The sequence below is a fragment of the Alosa alosa genome, chromosome 18, assembly GCF_017589495.1.
Source record: "Alosa alosa isolate M-15738 ecotype Scorff River chromosome 18, AALO_Geno_1.1, whole genome shotgun sequence".
NCBI lineage: Eukaryota > Metazoa > Chordata > Actinopteri > Clupeiformes > Clupeidae > Alosa > Alosa alosa.
In genome coordinates, this window is record NC_063206.1 from 18,332,377 (window position 1) to 18,349,221 (window position 16,845).

Consider the following 16,845-nt stretch of genomic DNA (forward strand, 5'->3'; position numbering starts at 1 on the left):
TTTTTACATGTAGGGACCAAAGGATTGTTCTGTCTGTGTACGCAGAATGTGCAAATGTGAGGACACTCTATGTGTCTGTAAGTGAGTTTGATTTCTCTCAAGCAACATGAATCCCTGCAAACATTGCACAACAGCATATGGCAAAACATGAAAATGGCATCTTCCACTCCAAGCCTTTGTGTAAACATTACATAAACCTTACATAAACCATAAACACATCCAAGCTCAAATACATGGCATGCCCCGAGCACTTAAATACATGACTTGCCCCGGGCATCAACATGACTCAAGTACAGTAAGTATGATTATGAAACAACAACACTATTACTACCGGGCCACTTGGATACTGTATAAACAGGGCAGTGACGTCAACTGTCTGGTCTCTGTAAAAAATAAATAATAAACGTCGGTGTCCGTACACTACCCTGGCTCTATACATGGACAAAAGGTAGCAAAGTAGCTTGGACTAAGCAATACAACATTCAAGTCAGTCAATGATGCTTCAGTAGCTCCAGACAAAACATCCTTATTGTTGTTGTCATCACGCATGGATTTTATGCACATTACTGTGCGCTACACAACTACAGTTCCATTCTACTGTGCACACTGTAGCATGACTAGTGTGCACATCACGGCGTTTCGTTTCAGTGACCCGAGTGGCCTTTGGTCTCCTTCTCTGTCCAGTCCTCGTGCACTTACAACACTCCTTTGTGCTCATTACCCCTCACCACTCCGCCCAGGCTCAGCTTCGCTACCACATCCTTCTCTTTCTCTTCCTCTCTTTCCCTCTCTCTTCCTCTGTCTTCTCTTTGTCGTGCTTTCTGTAACATTTGTTTTGTCTTTCCATCCATCATTGCACAATGAGTGCTCACACTATGCCCACTTTGGCCAGCCATCTTATTGCTATTTGTTTGTCCCGTCTCCATGTTTTCTGCTGTGTAATTCACTGTATATTCTCCCTTTCTTCCTCTCTTCCCATTTTTATATTTCATGTATCCCTCCTTCTCTCCCTCCATCCTCCTTGGGGCAAAAACTGCTCTGCCTGATTTGCTCAGATGAGAACGCATGAGGCCATGAGAGCAATCACACGCACACACACACACACACACAAACACACACACACACGCAAGTGTGCGTGTTTATCCCATTTCCTCCTGCTACTTTCTTCTCTCTTTCCTCTTCTTTTCTCTATCCACATTTCTCTTCTCCTCTTTCATAAATCATATAATTAGACACAAAATCTCTTTAAGTCATATTCACTTTATATTAAAATCACAAAATATTTTCAACTCATTTCACAGAGCTGGTTTAGTCATATACTACATAGCAAAACAGAATTTTTAGTCAATTTAATCTTTGACAAAACAAGCACTAACCAAAACTGTAAAGTCAATCAGTGGCACTTTAACAAGTTGAGGTCTTAAATAAATAGCATGTCTAGAAAAGTATATAGCTTTAAAATGATATAGCTTACTGTATGGCTTTTAGAAATTGATTGCTTCTTGACCTAACTTTAATTAACCAAACATTGCTGAAAGGGATGTACATGGCACATAGCTCTATACAGTCATAAGAAAAACATACAAAATATTTTACAAATACACCAGTGAAACGGTCAGTGGTTTTGTGTCTTTCAAACCTTTTCTAACCAATGTTTTTTTAATGTGCATTGCATTGTAGTGTTTGCATGTACTGTTGGCATTGATATAGCTCATTTATCACGTTTTAGCACAAAACAGGTTAACCAACCCAACCATCCTGCTGCTGAATAAGGAATTGTTTAGACTACAGGATGATCATGTGGGGATTTCCTTCATTTATACTCAACATATGAACTTGCTCCAGTACCCCTTTATAATCAATCAATAAAGAGGTGCACACACTCTACATGTATATCTGAAATGGTCTGTCTAGACTTCATTTGTTTGTGTGGACTCTGCTTATATAAACAAATATGGTTAAACCTATGACTTATCAGAACTGTAAGGTTTGTCAAGATGTTATAAATGTCTACAGTGAGAAACTGGGCATAACTGCCATGCTTTTGTCTGGGTAAGTGCATACATTTTGTAAAAAGAAAGAAACACATCAAATTGTGCATGTTATGTAACACACCCATATAGTACACATACACACACACACACACACACACACACACACACACACACACTAGGAAACACAACACAAGTAGTAAATTACAGTAGTAAAAGAGCAGCATTGTACATAAAAGGAGACATGTGTGTGTGCGTGCGTGCGTGCGTGTGTGTGTGTGTTGTTTACCAGTCAGAGAATGGGTCACTGTTGATGCTTTCTCCACAGCTGCATCTGTGTAACCTCTATGTGTTTCTGTGTGTGCAGTGCACACACATGTGGGTTGAAGCATCAATAAGTAGTCAACATGTGTGGTACAACATGTAAATACTGTATGGGTATGCTATCTGCATCAGGTTATGCTGGTGCATTTCTATGTACAGTGTGTGTGTGTGTGTGTGTGCGTGTGTGTGTGTGTGTTTTAGGAGTGTAAGAGAGAAAGAGAGAGAGAGAGAGAGTGAGTGTGTATGTGTGTGTGTGTGTGCGTGTGCGTGTGCGTTTGTGATCACTCAGAATATGGGGCAGAGTCGGCGCTTCCTCTGCAGCTGTGCATCCAGCTCCAGCAACTGTGACAGGAAGTTCCTGTTTGGGTAGATGGCCCGCCTCTGGATGAGTGTCTCCACGCCAGAACGCAACTTCAGCCGCCGCTTCAACATGAGGTAAGCCAGCACTAGCGTAGATGAGCGGCTCACTCCCATGATGCAGTGCACAAACACTTTACCTGTCAAGGAATCATGGGAATACATGAGTTCACTGTGATAGATAACTCTTAACCTCCCTGGAATATGAACCATACTGTAAGAGTAGCTCTGCAGTAAGAATCATCAACAGCTTGTGATGAGCTATGCTTCTGCTTCCAGTGTCATAAGAATGACACAAACACTTATGCTGGTGTCACAAAAGAAGACAGGAAACAGACCTTAAGCCCAAGTTCTTACATTAGATTTGGATGGGTGAAGCTTGGAAGCAACTGGATAAACTATAGTCTGGAGAACATATCAGCAGACTCTGGGGGTAGGACATCAATTCTGTAACCTATTAGAGGTGTTGAGATTTCAGACTGAACTTTTGGGTTATGCACTATGTGCATGCTCTTACTGTATTTATAGCCATATTGGCCAAGGTTCAACTGAGTGACCACCTGTATGTCCAGATAATCATGGATGCACAGCTATCACAGCGAAGGTGGAGATGATTTCTAAGTCAGTATCCGTACCCGGAACATTCTGTATCTCTTTGGAAATGGTCTGAACCATTGAAACATTCTCTTAGGTTTAAGTCCAAACTTTTGCAAAGTTTTCCTGAAACCACTCCTGTGCTTTGGGTCTTGTTGAAAGGCACCAGCATGAGGTCCTGAACTCTCTGGAAAAGGATCAGGATTCACTCAGGATTGCTATCTATTGTTTTGCATTCATCTTTTCCTCTATCCTGACTAGTCTCCCTGTCACAGAACAACATCACCACAGCATGATGCTGCAGCTACCCTGTTTGCCTAGAGGGGTGGTATAAATGAGGTGATGCTCAGTGTCTGGCTTCCTCCAAATGATGTGGGAATAGTGGCCAAATACAAGTACAAATACAAGCCAAGTACAATCTAAGTAACCTATAGCGTGCAGATACTGCAAAAGAGAATCGAATCAATGTTATGATCAGTCTAAAACAAAATCTCGTTTGGGTCTGAAAACCTTCCTGGACCTCCTGGTTGGGGTTGGTACTATGGCTGTAGCTATTCTTCTTGCAAGTCGATCAGTGTTGTGTGTTCACAGAGTAGGGTAAAATGGGCCATTTTTTCCAGAAATATCCAGTGATCCAAGAAATATCCAGTGATCCAAATTATTTCTGCAGAATAGGGCCTAGGCCTAAAGTCTACAGGCTATCTTACCATCTTTCTTCTTCAGAGCTTTGTGGATGAAATCCGCCGCGGGACGAAAGTAAACACTCAAGTCGAACTTTGAGGAATCATCGGCTGGGATGCCATGATAAACGAACGCGTCCCCGTAGAAGTCCTGGTCCCCAATGCTGCCTTGCTTGGTGTGTGCAGCGTTCAGGACATGCGTGATGCCCAGCTTCTTCAGCGCAGTCCGATTCTGTGCAATGGCACTGGATACAGACATACACCACAGTCAAACCATCTGATCCCCCGACGGACTGTGCATGACCACAAATACCCATTCTGTTTTTAGTCAGTGGAAATGAGACCAGGAGAATGTGGCGTCAACATGCCTTCAATTATTTAACAATTACTACTAAAGTAACCTAGCCTAGATTTAAGAAAACCAATACAAATTGGACTAAAATAGGACCAAACCTGCGAGAACAAACTTATCAGTACAGGCCTATCATTCAGATTAACATAATACTAGGGATGTAACGATTACCGGTATAATGGTAAACCGCGATAAAAAAAATTGCCGATAAAAAATAAAAAATCACCTTTTCTTTTCAAATATCATGATTATCAGGGTTGATTACCACGGTGTGGAAACCGTGTGTTTAATCCTTCCCAGCTTCATCCGAGCCTGCTTTTGACATACAGTAGGCCTGGTACAATGAAACAAAACTGGTACCCTACTGATTCTGTTGTCTAATTGATGGTTTTAACTGCGATTCGGATTAGGCTACACCTGATTTTAAAAGGCGTAACATTTTCACCGCAAAATGTGTACCGTATCATGTAGCCACTCTGCGTCTTTTTATGTTTGCGTCCACATTAAATCTATTCCACTCACGTTATCAGGAGAATACAGTAGCCTAAAGTTTTATTTCAAACACTTACTTTGGTCTCACTCATTGGATCCAAATAACAGAAATAGCAAACTCCAAGTTATGGTAGGGTAAGTTAAGCTATAAGCACATAGCCAATTAAACATGACCAAGAAAAAAGTGAAATGGACATTTTTTGAAACTATTTCAGCTTGTGTAGGCCTATCAGTACTTTCTGAACATATTGAACACACTTGTATACAATACCGTGATAATACCGAAAACCGTGATAATTTTGGTCACTATAACCTTGAGGTTAAATTTTCATACCGTTACATTAGTCCTCTGGTCAATAATGTTGGCTTTCAATGTCCAAAACTGTTGCCTAAAACTCATGACAAGTGTATTATGAGAGCTTATGGCAACTTCATCTACTGAAAGCTTGCGATTAGTAGCCTTGTAGCTGCACGCACAGACATAGAGATACTTATTACGTAACACTCACACGTTTCCGATGAACAAGTTCGGCCAGACCTCGTCGACTGGTGTTAAGTCCAGCGTACACGTATCCAAAATACGCTCCAACTCTCTCGTATCGAAAAGTGTATGTTCTTTCCCTCGCGTGGATGTCATTGTAGATTTTTTCACAAACTCATCCGTGGGACTCTGGGTCTTGTTTACTTGTCCACGCTGCTCGGCTGCCCGGTCGCCTGCGCTGTGATTCGCGAGAGCAGGTGCTTTTGGAGAAGTTCTGTCACTCACCCTATCCTGCAGGGCGATAGGCGGACACTAGGCATTGCATAGGGGTCCTCTGCTGCTCCGGTGCACGATGTTTCATAACAGTTCATTCCACGGATGACAAGAGATGAGGCGAGGAGGGTGCGCCTGCGAGCCTATGAGAGCACGTCGCGCTGGACATTGGCAGGCTGAGGTCATATAATCGGAAGAAGACGGTCAAATAGATATTGTACCATAGGCTACAGTGCTGCAGGAACTACGCACCACTGTGGGAAAGCCTCAAAAAATGCATATCCATATTCAAAAATGAAGCCTGAAATAAATCTCTTCGTGTTGAAGTTGCGTAGGCTAATCAAAACACACACTCTCCTTGTCGGAGCAATTCATTAATTTGCGTGATGTTTAAGGCCTATTATATCGTTGTGAGAGTCGGGGACGTAGCCTAGGTCTATCCAAAAACAGTTATTTCCACCATGGGCAATCGCTAAATTCTATCTTTCTCACAGTGAAATGCCTGTCTCATTTGTACGTAAACATTCATCGTGTGACTGATCAGTCCTCTCTCTCCACAGGCGTCCATCCAACGACTGAAGCTGTCTGAGGAAGCCGCGATTAGGGAAGATCCAGCGGTTCTCCTTCACCCGCAGGATGGCGTTAAGCAGTGTGTAGTTATGGTGGATCATGAGGTACGCCAGGACTAGCGCAGCCGACCGGCTCACGCCCACTGCGCAGTGCACAAACACCTTGGCTGGACAGAAGAGAAGATGCTTTGTTAAAACCGTTTTAAATCCTTTGTTTTAAGGATTAAGTTAATTCTATGTTTTGTGCAGCTTCATTTTTCACTGTAAAATTTGATAAATAAATAATTATTTCACATTAGTCTATTGTAGCTTAATGCTACTCAAGATTTCTCTCTCATGGACACATGGATATATGAGGTAAATTACCACTGGGCTTGCTTAGGGCCTGGTGAATGAACTGTGCAGCTGGGTAGAAGAAAGGTGAAAGGTCGAAGGTCGGCAGATCATTGGCAGGCACTCCATAATAGCTGACAGTGGTGCCATAGAAGTCATCAGTGCCCTTGCAGCACATTTTCCCATGAGCTGCATTCAGCACATGTGTGATCCCCAGGGCCCACAAACTGTACCGGTCATGGGACATGTACCTGGGAAGGACAGAGCAAACTGTACCGGTCATGGGACATGTACCTGGGGAGGACAGAGCAGGTTGTCTATGATGCCCTGGTCCAGGACCTCTACAGAGGTATTCTATTCATCATTTCTATTAGAGGCTCAAATGTCCCCAGCTGTTTGAAGAAGATTTAGCATCTGCTTTTCAGTAAACTTTCTTATTTACACAGGGAATCCCATTTTTACTTGTGTACAAGTGTATTGTGGGAACTTTTTGGGGTTTCATTTTTTTCAGTTCAGTTTTTTGTGGTGATACCTTTTTTCATCAACATAATTCAGTTGTAGGCCAGACCTACAGTTGCCTAGCCTGGCCCCACCTGCCTGGTTTAATAACCGCTCATGTTTTATCTTACTAAGACACTGGCTCCTCTTGTGAGTTTACATTTTCCTCAGGCACCAGGATAGTGGGTCAATCAGCAACAAGAGGGGATGACATTAGTTGCAGTCGGAAGAATGTGTAAATTTATACAGCAAAGGTAAATGCATTGTTCCTGACTGCCAATGCAGTTTATTATCAGTTTGTAAAGGTTAAGCGAAGTAGGAAGTAAGGTTAGGAATCCCTGATCAATGTCAATTTCAAAGTTCATGCAGTACCAGGGTTGGACATATTTGGTGAAACTTTACAGGACCTTTAAAAAAAATACTAGAAATCACAAGACCCAGTGTATATATATATATATATATATATATATGGCTTTTTTATGTTAACACTGTACTCACATGTCCCCTAAAAACAGGTTAGGCCACACTTCATCCACATGATTACAGGAAAGTTGTCCACCATGCAGAACTTCCTCGAGGGTCTCCATACTGGGTGTTTCACTCAGGCGATCAGCCTTATCTGGAGGGGAATCACTGCTGGAGAGAGCCTTCTCTCTGTCCATTTCTCCAGATCTGTTGGTGTGTTCAGTGGTCACAAGTGCAGACATGGCGCCCTTACATGTGAGAATGAAGTGAACAGCTGCTGTACTGAAAACTAACGTGTTTTTGCAGTTTTGAGTTTAACCACTAGATGGCCCTGTGATATTACTGATCAACATGTGGTGACACTTTCACGCTGCAGAATGTCAGACACCTTCAATACATACCTTGGGTTAATTACAACTGTTCTCATTTAACACTCAATTAAAAGAGTAGAAACAATATATTTATCCCATAATATTATTAATTGTAGACAGCCTACAATAATGATGGAATTCCCACACTGACAGCCACAGTAACACTTGGGAACACATATCACCCCAGTTCTGGCTTCACTCCACTGGCTCCCCATCCGCTACTGCATCAATTTCAAACTCCTCTTGACTGTGTATAAATCTCTCCATGGTCTGGCCCCCTCCTACCTGTCTGATCTTCTCCACCACCATTCCCCTTCCAGAGCTCTACTACGGTCAGCAGACCAACTGCAGCTGGAAGAACCCAGGGGGGACAGAGCCTTTTCAGTGGCAGCCCCTAGACTCTGGAACCGCTTTCCCCTCCACATCCGTTCAGCTCAGTCTCTGAATGTTTTTAAGTCCCTTTTAAAGACCTGGCTCTTTTCACTTGCCTTTGGCCAGTGTTTCCCTTTATGCCCCAGTGTTTAGTTTTAAATGTTCCTTTTTTCTGCATTTCTTAATTTATTTTAACTGTAGCCCTTTTTGTTTTTGTGCTTTCCTGTATTTATTTATTGCACTTTACTGTGAAGCACTTTGGTGCGTCTAAGCCGTCTGTAAATGCGCTATATAAATAAAATTGACATTGACATTTAAATATATAGAAATACATTTGTTTCATATTTTCAGATACCAAGTTCATGCAACAGTGTTATTGAGCCTCTTGCACATCTATGTAAATCAAGTGTTTTATTGAAAAAGGTAACAGTATCACACCTTGAATTTCCCCCTCAGGATCAATGAAGTATCTATCTATCTATCTATCTATCTATCTATCTAAGTATTACAGGATAATTCTATCTATAATTTTATTAGACATTTCACCATTTTTAGAGTGGTTTGAAGACACAAATCCTCCCCTATACTCTCCCCAGCCTTTAGACCTGTCCATCATTCTTCCAATGGTTTCTGTTACTGTCATTTTACCTCCTGAAAGGAACATGCCAACTTTTAGGGGAAATAAGCTTGTTCACCATCTCCCCCAGAGTTAGATAAGAGGATGATAGGCCTACCCTTGTATTATCTGTGCGTGCAATAACCCAGTCCGAGACTGCTAGCTATTCTAGAGCTCTTCTTTGTAAATATGATCAGATGTAGATAAACACTGTCCCTGAGATGTGTTTCACTCTTCTATCTTCTTTTCAATGGACATTTGGTTATGTTCATTATTTGAAACCTTGTTTTTTTTCCAGCTGTGACTCCCGTCTGGCTGAGCTCATCCCCTCCTGAGACCCTCTCCCTCTCTCTCTCACACACACACAAACACACATCGTCCCTCTGGGAAGACACAGCTGTGTATTTAGCACCTGAGTGAATTTAGGAATTGAGACAAATGTTGTCCAAACAAGTTAGAATTTTGGCAAATGTAAATGATTTCCTTTTAGATTCTTACAGTAGCCTAAATGGTGTGTGTGTGTGTTTTAGGAGTCTAAGAGAGAAAGAGAGAGAGAGAGAGAGTGAGAGTGCGTGCGTGCGTGTGCATGCGTGTGCATGCGTGTGCGTTTGTGATCACTCAGAGTATGGGGCAGAGTCTGCGCTTCCTCTGCAGCTGTGCATCCAGTTCCAGCAACTGTGACAGGAAGTTCCTGTTTGGGTAGATGGCCCGCCTCTGGATGAGTGTCTCCACGCCAGAACGCAACTTCAGCCGCTGCTTCAACATGAGGTAAGCCAGCACTAGCGTAGATGAGCGGCTCACTCCCATGAAGCAGTGTACAAACACTTTACCTGTCAAGGAATCATGGGAATACATGAGTTCACTGTGATAGATAACTCTTAACCTCCCTGGAATATGAACCATACTGTAAGAGTAGCTCTGCAGTAAGAATCATCAACTGGATAAACTATAGTCTGGAGAACATTTCAGCAGACTCTGGGGGTAGGACATTAATTCTGTAACCTATTAGAGGTGTTGAGATTTCAGACTGAACTTTTGGGTTATGCACTATGTGCATGCTCTCACTGTATTTACAGCCATATTGACCAAGGTTCAACTGAGTGACCACCTGTACGTCCAGGTTTTGGGCCGGCCATGGCCTACTGGTTAGTGCTTCGGACTTGTAACCAGAGGGTTGCCGGTTCGAATCCCGACCAGGAGGAACGGCTGAAGTGCCCTTGAGCAAGGCACCTAACCCCTCACTGCTCCCTGAGCGCCACTGTAGCAGGCAGCTCACTGCGTTGGGATTAGTGTGTGCTTCCCCTCACTGTGTTTTCACTGTGTGCTGAGTGTGTTTCACTAATTCACGAATTGAGATAAATGCAGAGACCAAATTTCCCTCATGGGATCAAAAGAGTATACTTATACTTAAAGGAGAATTCCGGTGTGATATTGACCTAAAGTGTGTTGAAACATGATACAGAGTGTGAACGTATGGCTCATAGCTCATCTCGGCCTGTCCCCTGCACTCCAAAATCTGGCACTAGTTAGCCGATGCTACCAACAGGTATTCGTTGGGGGTGCCTCGGGCATCGGCCTAGCCATGCAAATAAATCACTGTTTTACACCATTTACGAGGCTCAAAGTAGCTCCACACTTCATTGGTAGACTTCCGAGGGCCCTGACATTTAAAACGAGACATTGAAAACTTTGAAAAAGCACTGGTAGTTTATTTACAAGACGATTTATACAGACAGTACCTTCAGGAAGTTTACTGTTCGTCGCAATCTTGAATTTAGTCGAGCATCGAGTACAAATGAAATTGGGAAACGCATCTTGAGTGCGCACCAGAGAGAGATAGATAGACTGGCAGGTTCCAGGTGTCATCGTTGATATCCCCTTCTAATATATGAAACTTATAACTGCTTGTAACAACTTATTATGCATAGTATTGTTGATATTGTGTTATATGTGGCACAAACAATCAAGGCTAGAGTTTATGGATTAGCCTTATATCTTACAAGAGCTGGTGAAAGGGTTTTATAAAAAAATTTAGACTAAGCGACCTTAAAGAGACAATGCACCATATAGCCTAAGTTCAACAGCATACAATTAGCAGCATTTCTTAATGTTTCTAACTTCATAATTATAATATTGTTTTTCGGGGTGGGGGGGGGGTCCTGGATTTTTCACAAATCAAATGTGGCAACCCTAGTATCGCTGCATCAACAACAACGTTGTTGGAACTACGGTGTTCGAACGTCTGAGGTAGCGAATTGCGACACAGGTACAATGCTTTCTGGAAACAGGTGAAACAATGTCGTTGTTTGGTCGCAAGTTGCGTCGTACCATGGTGGTTGAGCAACGTCGTTGCTAACTTTTCTAGAAACAACCCCCTGCTGGTTGGTAGCTGTAGCTATTCTTCTTGCAAGTGTTGTGCGTTCACAGAGTAGGGTAAAATGTTAGTTATAGGCAAACAACATAACAATAGTTTTTAACAATGGCATAATTCTCAGGTTAGGGCTATCTATCATATTTCCAGAAATATCCAGTGATCCAAATTATTTCTGCAGAATAGGGCCTAGGCCTAAAGTATACAGGCTATCTTACCATCTTTCTTCTTCAGAGATTTGTGGATGAAATCCGCCGCGGGATGAAAGTAAACACTCAAGTCGAACTTTGAGGAATCATCGGCTGGGATGCCATGATAAACGAACGCGTCCCCGTAGAAGTCCTGGTCCCCAATGCAGCCTTGCTTGGTGTGTGCAGCGTTCAGGACATGCGTGATGCCCAGCTTCTTCAGCGCAGTCAGATTCTGTGCAATGGCACTGGACACATACACCACAGTCAAACCATCTGATCCCCCGACGGAGTGTGCATGACCACAAATATACCCATTCTGTTTTTAGTCAGTGGAAATGAGACTAGGAGAATGTGGCGTCAACATGCCTTCAATTATTTAACAATTACTACTAAAGTAACCTAGCCTAGATTTAAGAAAACCAATACACATTGGACTAAAATGGGACCAAACCTGCGAGAACAAACTTATCAGTAATGGCCTATCATTCAGATTAACCTAATAAACAGCTAATTTTAGTTAGTCCTCTGGTCAATATTGTTGGCTTTTAATGTCCAAAATTGTGCATAAAACTCATGACTTAGTCCATGGGCCAGATGAGATGTCGGTACCACTCAAGCTGGCAAAGGTTACTTATACTTTTTGAAAAGATACATGTCTGTAGTTAACATTTTGTATGATAACCCTTCTGGAGTCACAGCTAAATTAGTGTTTTCAGCTGTTAAAGTTACCCTCCCCCATTGAAAAAACACATTTTTGACGCAGGTGCCTATCTTGCATAGACATATTTGCACTAGACATATTTGCATTTTATGTTTGGTATCAGTTTAAAGAGGACAATCTGAGCTTTCATTTAAGTCCTTTTGTGAACATTTTGGACAAATACAGCCGACCCTGGACCCCTTCAAACGTTTAATCACACACATTTTCCTGCCATTTCCGCCTAAATCATCTTTTTTCTTTTAATCCTGTGGCATCAGGGAGCATCAGAGATATGAAATGCAAACACTGCAATACTGGCATGACTCTAAGGATTCAGAAAATGTATACTTTACCCATATTATCTCATTATATCAGGCATGGTGTTTTTTCGAAGTAAGGTAGTGCTTGTAAAGTATACATTTTCTGAATCCTTAAAGTCATGCCAGTGATGCCTCTGATGCTTCCTGATGCCACAGGATAAAAAAAAAGAAAAAAGATGATTTAGGCAGAAATGGCAGGAAAATTTGTGTGATTAAAAGTTTGAAGAGCTCCAGGGTCGGCTGTATTTGTCCAAAGTGTTCACAAAAGGACTTGAATAAAAGATAGACAGATAGTCATCTTTAAAATGATACCAAATATAATAAAATCAAATATGCCTTTAACAAAGGCCAGCAAGATAGGCACCTGCGTTTTTTCAATGGGGGAGGGTAACTTTAACAGCTGATAACACTAATTTAGCTAATTTAGTGACTCCAGAAGGGTTATCCTACAAAAATGTTAACTACAGACATGTATCTTTTCAAAAAGTATAAGCAACCTTGAGTGGGACCGACATCTCATCTGTAGGGTTGCCACATTTGATTTGTGAAAATCCGGGACATTCATTGCCGACCCCCCCCCGGTTTTAAATGATAATTTATTAACAAATGCTGCAAATGATAAGGAAAGATGGGTAAGATTATCAATTTTCCGGGACAGACATTAAAAAAAGAGAACAATCCCGGGAAAACCAGAACGTGTGGTAACTCTACTCATCTGGCCCATGGAACTAGTGTATTATGAGAGTTTATGGCAGCTTCATCTACTGAAAGTTTGCGATTAGTAGCCTTGTACTGTAGCTGCACGCACAGACATACAGAGACTTATTAGGCTACGTAACACTCACACGCTTCCGATGAACAAATTCGGCCAGACCTCGTCGACTGGTGTTAAGTCCAGCGTACACGAATCCAAAATACGCTCCAACTCTCTCGTTTCGAAAAGTCCATGTTGTTTTCGTCGTCTGCATGTCATTGTAGATTTTTATTCACAAACTCATCCGTGGGACTCTGGGTCTTGTTTACTTGTCCACGCTGCTCGGCTGTCCTGGTCGCTGCGCTGTGATTCGCGAAAGCATGTGCTTTTGGGTAGCCTAAGCTCTGGGCAAATGGATATTGTACCATACAGTGCTGCAGGAACTACGCACTACTGTTGGGCATATCCATATTCAAAAATGAAGCCTAAAATGAATCTCTTCGTTTTGAAGTTGCGTAGGCTAACCAAAACACACACTCTCCTTGTCGTCGGAGCAATTCATTCATTTGCGTGATGTTTAAGGCCTATTATATCGTTGTGAGAGTCGGGGACGTAGCCTACGTCTATCCAAAAGCAGTTCTTTCCAACATGGGCAATCGCTGAATTCTATCTTTCTCACAGTGAAATTCCTGTTTCCTTCTCATTTGCAGGTAAACATTTATCATGTGACTGATCAGTCCTCTCTCTCCACAGGCGTCCATCCAACGACTGAAGCTGTCTGATGAACCCGCAATTGGGGAAGATCCATCGGTTCTCCTTCACCCGCAGGATGGCGTTAAGCAGTGTGTAGTTATGGTGGATCATGAGGTACGCCAGGACTCACGCCCACTGCGCAGTGCACAAACACATTGGCTGGACAAAAGAGAAGATGCTTTGTTAAAACCGTTTTTAATCCCTTGTTTTAAGGATTAAGTTAATTCTATGTTTTGTACAGCTTCATTTTCACTGTAAAATTTGATAAATAAATAATTATTTCAAATTAGTCTATTGTAGGCTAGCTTAATGCCACTCAAGATTTCTCTCTCATGGACACATGGATATAGGAGGTAAATTACCACTGGGCTTGCTTAGGGCATGGAGAATGAACTGTGCAGCTGGGTAGAAGAAAGGTGAAAGGTTGAAGGTCGGCAGGTCATTGGCAGGCACTCCATAATAGCTGACAGTGGTGCCATAGCAGTCATCAGTGCCCTTGCAGCACATTTTCCCATGAGCTGCATTCAGCACATGTGTGATCCCCAGGACCCACAAACTGTACCGGTCATGGGACATGTACCTGGGAAGGACAGAGCAAACTGTACCGGTCATGAAGGGACATGTACCTGGGGAGGACAGAGCAAACTGTACCGGTCATGGTGGGACATGTACCTGGGGAGGACAGAGCAGGTTGTCTATGATGCCCTGATCCAGGACCTCTACAGAGGTATTCTATTCATCATTTCTATTAGAGGCTCAAATGTCCCCAGCTGTTTAAAGAAGATTTAGCATCTGCTTTTCAGTAAACTTTCTTATTTACACAGGGAATCCCATTTTTACTTGTGTACAAGTGTATTGTGGGAACTTTTCAAACTTTTTGGGATTTCAGTTTTTTCAGTTCAGTTTATTGTGGTAATACCTTTTTTCATTAACATAATTTAGTTGTAGGCCAGGCCTACAGTTGCCTAACCTGGCCCCACCTGCCTGGTATAATAACTGCTCATGTTTTATCTTACTAAGACACTGGCTCCTCTCGTGAGTTTACATTTTCCTCAGCCACCAGGATAGTGGGTCAATCAGCAACAAGAGGGGATGACGTTAGTTTCAGTTGCAGTCGGAAGAATGTGTAAATTTATACAGTAAAGGTAAATGCATTGTTCCTGACTGCCAATGCAGTTTATTATCAGTTTGTAAAGGTTAAGCAAACTATGAAGTAAGGTTAGGAATCCCTGATCAATGTCAATTTCAAAGTTCATGCAGTACCAGGGTTGGAAATATTTGGTGAAACTACAGTTGCACTTAAGGACCTTTAAATAAATACTAGAAATCACAAGACCCAGTATATATATATGGCTTTTTATGGTTATGGTTTTATGTTGACACTGTACTCACATGTCCCCTAAAAACAGGTTAGGCCACACTTCATCCATTTCCTCGAGGGTCTCCATACTGGGAGTTTCACTCAGGCGCTCAGCCTTATCTGGAGGGGAATCACTGCTGGAGAGAGCCTTCTCTCTGTCCATTTCTCCAGATCTGTTGGTGTGTTCAGTGGTCACAAGAGCAGACATGGCGCCCTTACATGTGAGAATGAAGTGAACAGCTGCTGTACTGAAAACTAACGTGTTTTTGCAGTTTTGAGTTTAACCACTAGATGGCCCTGTGATATTACTGATCAACATGTGGTGACACTTTCACGCTGCAGAATGTCAGACACCTTCAATACATACCTTGGGTTAATTACAACTGTTCTCATTTAACACTCAATTAAAAGAGTAGAAACAATATATTTATCCCATAATATTATTAACTGTAGACAGCCTACAATAATGATGGAATTCACTGAAAGCCACAGTAACACTTGGGAACACATTAATCATTTAAATATATAGAAATACATTTGTTTCATATTTTTCAGATACCAAGTTCATGCAACAGTGTTATTGAGCCTCTTGCACATCTATGTAAATCAAGTGTTTTATTGACAAAGGTAACAGTATCACATAAGTATTACAGGATAATTCTATCTACAGTTTTATTAGACATTTCACCGTTTTTAGAGTGCTGTGAAGCTTGGTTCATTCACAGGACTTCAGATAGGAATGACACAAATCCTCCCCTATACTCTCCCCAGCCTTTAGACCTGTCCATCATTCCTCCACTGGTTTCTGTTACTGTCATTTTACCTCCTGAAAGGAACATGCCAACTTTTAGGGGAAATAAGCTTGTTCACCATCTCCCCCAGAGTTAGATAAGAGGATGATAGGCCTGCCCTTGTATTATCTGTGTGTGCAATAACCCAGTCCGAGACTGCTAGCTATTCTAGAGCTCTTCTTTGTAAATATGATCAGATGTAGATAAACACTGTCCCTGAGATGTGTTTCACTCTTCTATCTTCTTTTCCATGGACATTTGGTTATGTTCATTATTTGAAAACTTGTTTTTTTTCCCCAGCTGTGACTCCCATCTGGCTGTGCTCATCCCCTCCTGAGACCCCCCTCCACTCTCTCTCTCTCTCTCTCTCTCTCTCTCTTTCTCTCTCACACACACACAAACACACATCTTCCCTCTGGGAAGACACAGCTGTGTATTTAGCACCTGAGTGAATTTAGGAATTGAGACAAATGTTGTCCAGACAAGTTAGAATTTTGGCAAATGTAAATGATTTCCTTTTAGATTCTTACATTAGCCTAAATGGACACAGGGCTGTTGACATCTAAATATCCAGGTGTAATTTACATTGTGTTCATTGTAGTCTACATTGTGTGACCTCCCTTTGTCTCTGTAGTGAGTCTAGATCTAGCCTACACTGCAATTATGACCACTGACCACTGGGTGCCCCTGTGAAATGTAGACAGATATTTCCATGTCACGCATTATAGCTTCATTAGATATTGTCAACTATTTTAGCATATTGAGAATTCAAAATAACAGGAAATGTACCCTTTAGAATTCCATATTAACATTTGATTTCCTTTTAAAATGACACATGTCTGGAAGCTTATTTGGAATTATAAATTGACTATTCATTGTCAGTGATCTGATATCATA

At 41.9% G+C, this 16,845-nt stretch overlaps 3 protein-coding genes and 1 pseudogene across 4 annotated transcripts; all 4 read right to left on the minus strand.

The window, feature by feature from the left end:
• Positions 1-1,244: 1,244 nt before the first annotated feature.
• LOC125311572 (dual specificity protein phosphatase 13-like) lies at positions 1,245-5,432 on the minus strand. The gene is made up of 3 exons (XM_048269769.1): positions 5,300-5,432; positions 3,974-4,191; positions 1,245-2,812 (listed from the first exon to the last, which is right to left on the minus strand). The coding sequence occupies exons 1-3, from the start codon at positions 5,425-5,427 to the stop codon at positions 2,601-2,603; spliced, it is 558 nt and encodes a 185-aa protein (XP_048125726.1). The 5' UTR covers positions 5,428-5,432; the 3' UTR covers positions 1,245-2,600.
• Positions 5,433-6,021: 589 nt separating this feature from the next.
• Positions 6,022-8,126, minus strand: LOC125311569 (dual specificity protein phosphatase 13-like). Of its 2 annotated transcripts, XM_048269768.1 has the most exons (4): positions 7,514-8,126; positions 7,443-7,480; positions 6,480-6,697; positions 6,022-6,280 (listed from the first exon to the last, which is right to left on the minus strand). In XM_048269768.1, exons 1-4 carry the CDS (start codon positions 7,649-7,651, stop codon positions 6,033-6,035), a joined length of 642 nt encoding a protein of 213 aa, XP_048125725.1. In that variant the 5' UTR covers positions 7,652-8,126; the 3' UTR covers positions 6,022-6,032. The 2 variants fall into 2 exon arrangements, with proteins under 2 accessions (XP_048125725.1, XP_048125724.1); XM_048269767.1 differs by having other exon boundaries at positions 7,443-8,126.
• A 424-nt stretch (positions 8,127-8,550) lies between these two features.
• On the minus strand, positions 8,551-13,679 carry LOC125311573 (dual specificity protein phosphatase 13-like). The gene is made up of 3 exons (XM_048269770.1): positions 13,196-13,679; positions 11,358-11,575; positions 8,551-9,598 (listed from the first exon to the last, which is right to left on the minus strand). Exons 1-3 carry the CDS (start codon positions 13,321-13,323, stop codon positions 9,387-9,389), a joined length of 558 nt encoding a protein of 185 aa, XP_048125727.1. The 5' UTR covers positions 13,324-13,679; the 3' UTR covers positions 8,551-9,386.
• Positions 13,680-13,685: 6 nt separating this feature from the next.
• LOC125311571 lies at positions 13,686-15,598 on the minus strand (annotated as a pseudogene).
• Between the last annotated feature and the right edge of the window lie 1,247 nt (positions 15,599-16,845).

Bases quoted from the DNA above. Each gene is read 5' to 3' on its own strand.
- LOC125311569 (XM_048269767.1), bottom strand. From the start codon at position 7,651: ATGTCTGCACTTGTGACCACTGAACACACCAACAGATCTGGAGAAATG. The intron at 6,698-7,442 runs GTGAGTACAGTG...TGTCCTTCCCAG, and splicing joins AACCTGTTTTTAGGGGACAT to GTACATGTCCCATGACCGGT. The intron at 6,281-6,479 runs GTAATTTACCTC...TCTTCTGTCCAG, and splicing joins GGCCCTAAGCAAGCCCAGTG to CCAAGGTGTTTGTGCACTGC.
- LOC125311572 (XM_048269769.1), bottom strand. From the start codon at position 5,427: ATGACATCCACGCGAGGGAAAGAACATACACTTTTCGATACGAGAGAG. The intron at 4,192-5,299 runs GTGAGTGTTACG...GTCTGTATCCAG, and splicing joins AACTTGTTCATCGGAAACGT to TGCCATTGCACAGAATCGGA. The intron at 2,813-3,973 runs GTAAGATAGCCT...ATTCCTTGACAG, and splicing joins AGCTCTGAAGAAGAAAGATG to GTAAAGTGTTTGTGCACTGC.
- LOC125311573 (XM_048269770.1), bottom strand. From the start codon at position 13,323: ATGACATGCAGACGACGAAAACAACATGGACTTTTCGAAACGAGAGAG. The intron at 11,576-13,195 runs GTGAGTGTTACG...GTATGTGTCCAG, and splicing joins AATTTGTTCATCGGAAGCGT to TGCCATTGCACAGAATCTGA. The intron at 9,599-11,357 runs GTAAGATAGCCT...ATTCCTTGACAG, and splicing joins ATCTCTGAAGAAGAAAGATG to GTAAAGTGTTTGTACACTGC.